This window comes from Strix uralensis, chromosome 12 (genome assembly GCF_047716275.1).
Source record: "Strix uralensis isolate ZFMK-TIS-50842 chromosome 12, bStrUra1, whole genome shotgun sequence".
NCBI lineage: Eukaryota > Metazoa > Chordata > Aves > Strigiformes > Strigidae > Strix > Strix uralensis.
In genome coordinates, this window is record NC_133983.1 from 23,401,427 (window position 1) to 23,410,692 (window position 9,266).

Sequence of the window (9,266 nt, forward strand, 5' to 3'; positions counted from 1 at the left end):
GTGATAAACATTTGGGTTTTGCTCAGTTCATGTCTGCCCCTTTGAGCCTTATCTAAGGAGTTTGACAATGCAGCTGCAAGGAATGGGGGGCGCATCCTTCCATACACTCCTGCTTCCTTGGGGGACATTCCTTAGACTAATCCAAAGGCCACAGCTTGTCCCTGAGGTTTTCTGTGTTGATGAACATTTGAGGCATTTCTTCCTTCAGTTCCTTACACTGTCTCAGCTGAATTTTTCTCTTCTGGTTCCAATCCCTGTTTCAGTTTCAGGGTCATCTTTCAGGTCATCATCATCACCATCTTTCTCCCACTAGTTTTTATCTTGCAGAAATCTGAGAAAGGCTTCAAGATGTTCTATTAAAAGTTTAGGCAGAGCGGCAAGCAGTACCAGGGGGACACCAGCGGCTGCTCCATGTCCCCAGGGAACCCCGGCAACCCCACGGGGGCTGGGAACCAGGACCCCTCCCCAGGGACACCCGGAGAAGGGCAGCGGGGCTTTGGGGACACCACATGGCACTCAGTGAGGGGGGGACATTTGGCACCAAGAGCTGGCTGGCAGGGAGGGGATACAGGCAGGATCCCCCCCAGCAGCACCCCAGGCAGGTTTGGTAACACCCGGCCCCAGACCAGCAGGTTGGGAAGTGCTTGAGCTGGAGGAGCCCAGGGCAGGGAGGAGGGTCGGTGTGATGAAATGGCATTGCCAAACCTGGCCGCAGTTAACGAGGGTTGATGAGTCGGGGACAAAGCTGTAAGGAGCTCTGGCGTGTGCAGGGGGGGGACACCTACCCCCAGCCCTGTCCTGCCCCCGTGGAACCTCAGCAGAAACGGCACAGGGAGGCCAAGGCATGGATGAAACTGCCTTTATTGAGAAAAATGGTTTGCTACAAATAACGTCATTGATTTTATTCTTCTTCAAAAAACAGTAGGTCTCATTAAAAGTTCTAGATATGCAAAAAGTCACAGGGAACACACTAACGAGCACGGCCGGCAGCGGGCAGAGCCGGACCTGACCCCAGGCAAAGCAGGGAGAGGCAGGAGCTCCCCGCCTGGGCCTTAAAGTGCTTTACAAAAGCAGCCGTTGCTGCCCCTGCTCTGGCGTTGCGGGGCAAAAAGGAGGAGGAGGAGGAGGAAGGAGACAGAGGTGAACGGTGCTGTCCCAGAGCTCCCTGCAAGCGAGAGCTCAGAGGGAGGCTGCTCCAGGACCTGGGGGTCCCAGCTGAGGGGGGGACAGGGAAACCCTCCTGGGTCCCTTTTGGAAGATGCCAGTGCTCCCAGTCCCACCAGTGACATCTCTGGGCTGGGCAGCCCTAAGTAAGAGAAGATCCCATCCCTCCTCACTCGCCCGGCTCGAGGGAGGTGAGTGGAGCAGCTCCAGGCCTTTCCCTGCCCTCTGCCAGGGGAGCAGATGGGCTCTGCCCACTCTGCATAGGGCTGCTGGCAGCACGGGGCAGCTCACAGCCCCCAAATCACCCAGTACTCTTTAAAAAGTAAAAAAAACCCCAAAACCAAAAAACAAGACGGTATTGCTAGAGCAGAGCTGAAGCCAGGTCTCGGATAAGCCACCCAAGGGCACTTCTCTGAGGAGGAACACGCTCCGTGCAGCTCCCTCACTGAGGGCTGATGTGTGTGACCCCAAAGGGTGGCAGGGTCCCCTCACGAAGCTCCTGTGTCCCCCAGCACCAGCCATGAGCCTTCAGATGGGACGTGGCTTCTGCTGCACAGCATGTGGGGTGGGGTGGGGCCGGGGGGGCCACCAGCCAGAGGAGACCCCCTTGCCACCCTCCGCCAGCAGCAGGGAGGGCAGAGAGGGACCAGGGCAGGACAAGTCACCAGCATCTCGCAAATCAATATCTGCCCAGGTGTGCCCCGTTCCCAGGGAGAGGGAGACGCGGTCCCTTATTTCAGGGGGACACAACGCTCTGTGTCGGGGTCCCTCACAGCTCCCTCAGACAGAAACCCACCGCTCCGGCTCACACTGCGCCCGGCAGTGCCCCGCAGCTCTGCCTGCAAGGGTTAAGCCACCAAAAACTCAACCTCCAGCAAAAGGTGCTGCTGCTCCCCCCGCAAGAAAAAGGCAGCTGGAGCTGCTCGTGCTGCTCTGACCCGGCCTCTCCTGCATCACCCCGGAGAAACACGCCGACAAGGCCCAGAAATACCCGAAGAAAACACTCACGTGCTTCCCACAGCCCCCCAAAATCCACCCGGCAGCCCCGGGTCTGGCTCCTGCCTCCCGCCTGATTTCAGATCCACAACGTGTTCCGTTTGTTTGGTTTTTTTTAAAAAATATACTTTCTTAATAATGTTCCATAAAAATACTCTTGTCCCCAGTGGCGGATATTGCAGTGGGAAGAGTAACAGCTTCTGTTCCCGCTCTATAAAACGTGGAAAAGGCATCACGCTGATTGATGTAGAAAAATGCAAGAGCTCAGTATCACAAGAGCCGGTACAAAACGAGGAAGGTGAGAGTTTCACTGGACGCCGGACGCCATCCCTGCAGACTCCCCTGAACCCGCTGCCGTCACGGGGCACGCGAGGGCAACGCTCTCACCCCGGGATTGAGCTCCTGCCTGCAGCACGGGGGACGGGACAGGCCAACGTCTCTAGAAACAGCCTTGTAGTTTAAAAAAAGATGCTCCATGTCGTTTTCCTTCCTCTTCCAAGAGGACGTGGATGACCGCAGTTTCAAACTAGAGTATTTCTGCGTAAAACGCGTCATAGTTTTATGTACCTACTCAATCGCAACAGAGAGCGTGAAGACAAATGGTGCCAAAAAGCATCTAATAATAAATAGATCTGGCTATAGGTATATACTCCGTATACGGGTATGAAATGCCTAACCGAGGAATAATCCCAGCCCTTCGGAGCCAACTCCTCTCTCCTCGCAGCAGCCGATGTCTCTGCTCGCTCACCGGTCCAGCACGACGCTGAGGAGCCTCCACCTTCTTCAACAAGGTGGGATTTGCCCAGAGAGGAGAGGGAAGAGAGGTGGCAGCAGGTCTCCGGGGGTGGGGGTGACGAGCTCCCTGCTTCCCTGGCAGGAAGGCCGAGTGTGCAAAAAGGAGACAGGGCGGTGAAGGGGGGGTGTCCAAACCGACGTTCTGCAGTCACCCTCAGTTCTCGGACAGTGACAGTGCCAGGGCAGCCTGCAACGCTGCCTCCTCATCGATGTTATAGTCCTGAAATGTTTAAAAAAAAAAAAAAAAGGGCAGTCAGGAGAGCTGGCATGGCCAGGCCAGTCTCCATCAAGGAGGGGTGGCCAAGGCAAGGAGCCCCCCATGCTCTTTATCATCCTGGCAAGGCCGCGAGCCTCCACCTCCTCCACCACGCAGGTCCCAGGAAGGTCGTGCTCTTTGGGGTGTCCTTGGGCCCACGGTCCCCTCTCCTGCCTGGAATCTGGCAACATCAGCCCTGCCCTTGGACCTGGCAGCAGGCAGTGATGAAACATGCCCATGCCAGGTGCTGTGCCCAAGGGGCAAAGCTTTCCAGCAAGGCCGTGGCTTCCCCAGCACTCCTGCAACACAGCGATCGCTCCCTAAGTGGGGATATTTCTCTGTAAATAGCTGGGGGTCCCTTTCCCTGACATCTAACGGCCCTGCAATAAAAGCAAGATGCTAACAAAACCTCCCCTTGGTCCCTGAGCCATCACACCCTCACCCCCACACAGGAGGGGTCAGCAACACCCTGAGAAGGGTCATGGAGACCCCCCAAGCCCTGAGGCTGGGCTGTTCCCCTCCCACGACTTGTAAAGCCTCAAAGAAAAGGGCTTTTGTGTTACAATTCCTCAGGGGAAGGGTTTAACGGAGCACGCGGAGGAAAAAAAACCATCTTCAGGAGGAGCAGTAACATTTCCCTCTCCTCCTTCAGGGTTGTTTTCCTGGTGTGTCTGATGACAACCAGCTCAAGCACCCCTGGCAGGTGGGAAGCCCAGCCCCACACCCATGGGGGTGTCCTGAGTGGGGCTACACAGAATCACCTCAGTTGGAAAAGCCCTTGAAGCTCCTCCAGTCCAACCATGAACCTCACCCTGACCGTTCCCAACTCCACCACATCCCTCAGCGCTGGGTCAACCCGACTCTTCAACCCCTCCAGGGATGGGGACTCCACCCCTGCCCTGGGCAGCCCATTCCAACGCCCAACAACCCCTTCTGCAAAGAAATACTTCCTAAGAGCCAGTCTGACCCTGCCCTGGCGCAGCTTGAGGCCATTCCCTCTTGTCCTGGCGCTGGTTCCTTGGCTCAAGAGACTCATCCCCCCTCTCTGCACCCTCCTGTCAGGGAGTTGTAGAGGGCCATGAGGTCTCCCCTCAGCCTCCTCTTCTCCAGACTAAACCCCCCCAGTTCCCTCAGCCGCTCCCCATCAGACCTGTGCTCCAGACCCTGCACCAGCTCCGTTGCCCTTCTCTGGACACGCTCGAGCCGTTCAATGGCCTTTTTGGAGTGAGGGGCCCAAAACTGAACCCACTCATTGAGGTGCGGCCTCACCAGTGCCGAGCACAGGGGTAAGATCCCTTCCCTGTCCCTGCTGGCCACGCTAGTGCTGATACAAGCCAGGATGCCATTGGCCTTCTTGGCCACCTGGGCACACTGCTGGCTCATGTCCAGCTGGCTATCAACCAAACCCCCCTACGGAGACACATGTCTCCCCCAAAGCCCAGAGGAGGATCTGTCCCCTTCCCCTCCCGAACGGGTGCAGAGCGGGACGGGCAGGTCCCAGCACGGGAAGGGAAGGGCTGGGTTCATCTCCCAGCCGCCCGCCACGGGACGCAGGGAAGACAACTCTGTCTGGGCACGGGGTGGTACTCACCACAAAGGTGTCGTAGGAGAACTTGTGCCTGTGGAGAAGGTGCTGGAGAAAGTTGGCACTCTTGTAGCTGGGGTCGCCCCAGGGCATGGCTGAGCAGACTGGGCACACCTGCAGCAGGCAGAGACAACAGGGAACTGTGACACGCAGGCACAGACTCCCCCCCCAACTCTGCCTCTACCTCCCAGTGAGGTGAGTAGCGGTCCCCTCCGTTCTGACAGTGGGTGATCTGCAGAGGATGTGCTAAACAGGGGGTCCCTCAGCCCCCCCCAAGCAGATCCCTCAGTGCACAGAGGCTCCGGCACGTGGCCCAGGCTGTTTTTAACCCACTGACAAGTTACACATGCACATGAGCACCCCCGAGACAGTGCCAGAGCTGCAAATTCCCTGCCTCAGTCAACCCAGCAAGGGGAGAGGAAATCCAGCACCACCCAGGCTGCAGGCACAGGGGGACGGAGGCAGCTCGTTCCAGAGAGCCTCTAACAAAGCAAACAGAGGCAGGTCCCCACCTCCCATCAAAGGGATTTACAACAAACTAAACCAGCTGGAAATACAGCTGTTACATGCAGCAGCAGCTCCGGTGGCCTCAGATGCAGCATCAGCTGGGGGGTATTTGGATTTCCAGGAGTTAACTGGAAAAAAAAAAAACAGCCCGTCCTGGTGCCCCTGCATTGCTCACCACTTTGTTGGGGTCGTTGCGGTGGTTCTCCATGCAGTGCTTCACCAGTTCCTGTTGGTCCAGGTTCCGGGCCCCGCAGTACGGGCACACAAACGTTGAGCGATTGGGAATGTTGCTAAAGAGAGCAAGGACGAGCTCAGATCCCCCAGGAAGGGACGGGATTAACTCCTTCCAAACTAATCCAGTTGCCTCCTACTCGGCTTTGTGCCCCAGCAGACACCAGCCCAGCCCGATCCCACCCCAGCCACAGGCTGAGCCACCCTGGTTTGGTCGGTCTTTCCTCCCACATCCCACAAAACGCAAGGCAGCAGATGCCAGGAGGGAAAAGGCGCTGATGTTTCTCACTGCGATTGCCCAGGGGAAAGTAAAACCCACGCTTGGATTTTAGGGTTTGTAACGAAGACGGAGGGGAACACGGGTGCAGGCTGCAAGGAGGGAGACGTTTCCCTACCCGGCGCACGGTGGTACCTGGGGATAGGCTGGGACGTGGGGACAACGGGAACAAATTTGGGGCAGTTGGCCATCTGTTCCTGCACCTTCGCGCAGGACGAGACGTGAGAGCGCATTTTTGCGAGGGTCACCTGGAGAAAAAGGAGAGAAGAAACGTTCCCTGAGGCTGTGACACCTCCCACAGCGCCGGAACCTCGGGAGAGCGGTTTTGGTCGACACTGGTCTGCACAGGATGACCCGCATCGGCGTGGAAACGCTGCACCGGCCTGTCCTTCCTCGCAGGACAGAGGTTTGGGGTTGTGTGCTCGCTGCTCGAGCCATTCAATGGCCTTTTTGGAGTGAGGGGCCCAAAACTGAACCCACTCATCGAGGGGCGGCCTCACCAGTGCCGAGCACAGGGGTAAGATCCCTTCCCTGTCCCTGCTGGCCACGCTAGTGCTGATACAAGCCAGGATACCATTGGCCTTCTTGGCCACCTGGGCACACTGCTGGCTCATTATCAATCAATTAACCCCCCAGGTCCCTCTCTGACTGGCAGCTCTCCAGCCACTCCTCCCCAAGCCTGTAGCACTGCTGGGGGTTGTTGTGGCCCAAGGGCAGCACCCGGCATTTGGCCTTAGTGAAACTCCTCCAGGTGGCCTCAGCCCATCGCTCCAGCCTGTCCAGGTCTCTCTGCAGAGCCTCCCTACCCTCGAGCAGATCAACACTCCCACCCAACTGGGTGTCGTTTGCAAACTTACTGAGGGGGCACTCGATCCCCTTGTCTAGATCATCAATAAAGATGTTGAACAGGGAGTTACAAGCAGCTCCGGAGAAGCCAGAAAGCACCTTGATGGAAACGCACTGTGAATCACAGCTTTACAGCCGGTCCCTGAAGCGTCTCAGACCAGACTGTGGCGGGCTGGGCCAGGCCACGCTGCTGGTTCAGCTGCCCCCCGGCTGTTGGGATTGCAGCACCTTAGAGCTAAATCCTCGCCCTCGTTAGGAGCGGCAGCAGAGCTGGTTTGCCTCAGCCTCTCCCGCGTTGCGGGAAAACCTCAGCCTGCTTTTGAAGATCCCCACTGTCTAATAATAGCTCCAGTCTGATGACAAAGGCAGTGAGAAGAGTGCCTTCATCTTCACCTGTCTCATGGCACCAGCCATGACATGCCGGCATAGTCTGGGGACCCGCTGAACAGGGGACTCTGCAAACCCAACTCTGGAAAGCACCACGGCTGCGGGACAGGCAGCCGAACACTGTGCCTGCGCGGGACAGGGACAGGCAGCCTTTCCCCACGAGCTTTACCTTCTTGCTGCAGCCTCTGCAGGGAGCCTTGTAGGATGAAAGCTGTTTCTCCACACTGGAAGCTTTTTCCACCTTCTTGGGGTCGAAGGGCATGCGGCAGAGCGGGCAGAGTGGGGACGGCACTTGCAGGCAGGGCTGTAGGCACTCCCCGCAAAACCTGGGGGCACAGAGAGCAGCGGTGGGTGGCCCAGCAGCGTCCCAGCCCCGGAGGAGGAGGAAGAGGAGGAGGATGAGGAGGAGGGGGAGCAGGACCCTAGCCCCGGGGCACACCCACTCTCAGGGACTACCTGTGCGCCCCAGGCTGCAGAGCAGCCCCAAAATGCAGGGATCTGCATCCCCACTGGGAGAACTGGCCAGAACTGGGAGGTTGGGAGAGGGTGCGGGGAGGTCAGGCACAGCCCAAGCCCTGAAGAAACTCCCTGGATGCACAGCCGGGGCGCAGACAACGCCACTGCTCCGAGACCTGCGGCCGAGACCCGCGGCCGGGAGCGGATTTGAATGGAGCCAAACAAAAAAAACGGTGCCGAGGATCCAGGCTGCACAGGAATAAAACGAGCGAGCGCCTTGGAGCCCGGCTCACCTCCTTTCAAGGTCCTTATGCCCGCAGGAGCGCAGATGAGAAATCAAAGCAGCGGAGAGGAAGCGCAGGAAGAAATCCCCGGGCAGGAGGCAAAGCGGCTCGGTCGCCACAAAGCCAATTGTCACAGTGTCCCCAACTCCTCCGCCTGCCCACCCAGGTCGTGTCACCCAGGACGGGGGAAGGAAATGCTGCTAAGCCTCTGCTCTGGCATGGGGGGCAGGTCATGGTGCCCCTTGCATCACCCCTGGCCCCAAACAAGCTGGAGGAGGGGGAAGAGTGAGACTCTGCTGGGGCACTGAGCAGAGCCACGGCCTCAATGGGGTCCAAGGTGTCCCTGAAACCCGGTGTGCAAGGGGGCTGAGGTGTCACCAAAACATTAGGGTGACAAATGGACCCCAGCTCCCTGTGGCCGTGCCCCCCGGGCGGCCTCTCCCCGGGTACTGGGGGCTATGGGAGCAGGACACAGCACCCATGGGGGTCACGGCAGGATTTCCACCCAGCCAGCACTGCCAGGGTCAGGGTGCTGCGATCATAGTTTGGGGGAGATCCTGGGGGCAGGAATCACGTCTGGGTGCAGAGGGAGAAGGGGGCTGGGGTCAGGGTAGGGGAGGGACCTTTGGGTGCACCCACACCGGGTCCAGGCTGGGGGACACAGGGAGGGGGACAGGGCAGCACCCAGCTCCCTGGGAGGGGAAGGGGTTCAGGACAGAGGGGGAAGGGGTTTGGTGCTGGCAGAGCTGCTGGGCATGGGAAGTGGGGCCAAGCACCACCCGGGGGGTGGGATGGGGGCCCGGTACTGGGCTGGGAGCCCCAGCAGTGGGCTGGGAGTGCCAGTACCAGGCTGGGGGGGGGGGTGAGATGGAGGGTCCTGGTACTGAGCTGAAGGGAGGGGGAAGAATGGGGGTCCCAACACCAGGCTGTGAGGGAGGGTCGAGTGTCAGCTCGACGGGTGGGATGGGGGTCCCTGTACTGGGCTGGGAGTGAGATGGGGGTCCCGGTGCCGGGATGAGGGGGGTGGATGGGGGTTCCCACACCAGGCTGAAGGTGCCGGTGCCGGGCTCGGGGGCGGATGGATGGGGGTCCCGGTGGCGGCTGGGATCACAGGGCAGAGGGCCCGGAGTGACCCCGGTTGAAGAGAGTCGCCCGGCGGGCCAGGCCCTGGGGGTTGGGTTGGGCCAGGCCGGGGGGGGGGTCCCCGCCGCCCCCGCCCCGGTCCCCGGCTCACGTGTGGCCGCAGCCCGCGATGCCGACGGCGCGGTGGAAAACCTCCAGGCAGATGGGGCAGCTGAACTGAGCCTCCAGCGCCTCGGCGGCGGGGCCGGCAGCGGGCGGCGGCCGGGGGGACCCGCCCGGGGCCTGAGGCCGCTGCGCCGCCGCCACCAGCAGGCTGCGGAACATGGCGGCGGCCGAGGGCGGGCGGGCGCGGGGCTCTGACGTTACCGCGCGCCGTTGCGTCATCGCTGCGCGCCGGGA

The 9,266-nt window shown here is 59.8% G+C and overlaps 1 protein-coding gene across 3 annotated transcripts; it reads right to left on the reverse strand.

The window, feature by feature from the left end:
• Positions 1 to 845: 845 nt before the first annotated feature.
• RNF166 (ring finger protein 166) lies at positions 846 to 9,208 on the reverse strand. Of its 3 annotated transcripts, XM_074881256.1 has the most exons (7): positions 9,019 to 9,194; positions 7,794 to 7,938; positions 7,214 to 7,370; positions 5,947 to 6,059; positions 5,479 to 5,593; positions 4,803 to 4,910; positions 846 to 3,175 (listed from the first exon to the last, which is right to left on the reverse strand). In XM_074881256.1, the coding sequence occupies exons 3-7, from the start codon at positions 7,304 to 7,306 to the stop codon at positions 3,110 to 3,112; spliced, it is 495 nt and encodes a 164-aa protein (XP_074737357.1). In that variant the 5' UTR covers positions 7,307 to 7,370; positions 7,794 to 7,938; positions 9,019 to 9,194; the 3' UTR covers positions 846 to 3,109. The 3 variants fall into 3 exon arrangements, with proteins under 3 accessions (XP_074737357.1, XP_074737356.1, XP_074737355.1); XM_074881255.1 differs by lacking the exon at positions 7,794 to 7,938 and having other exon boundaries at positions 9,019 to 9,208; XM_074881254.1 differs by lacking the exons at positions 7,214 to 7,370; positions 7,794 to 7,938; positions 9,019 to 9,194 and having other exon boundaries at positions 5,947 to 6,937.
• Between the last annotated feature and the right edge of the window lie 58 nt (positions 9,209 to 9,266).

Bases quoted from the DNA above. Each gene is read 5' to 3' on its own strand.
- RNF166 (XM_074881254.1), bottom strand. From the start codon at position 6,425: ATGAGCCAGCAGTGTGCCCAGGTGGCCAAGAAGGCCAATGGTATCCTG. The intron at 5,594-5,946 runs GTACCACCGTGC...TGCTCTCTTTAG, and splicing joins ACGTCCCAGCCTATCCCCAG to CAACATTCCCAATCGCTCAA. The intron at 4,911-5,478 runs GTGAGCAATGCA...TGCCTGCTGCAG, and splicing joins GCAACGACCCCAACAAAGTG to GTGTGCCCAGTCTGCTCAGC.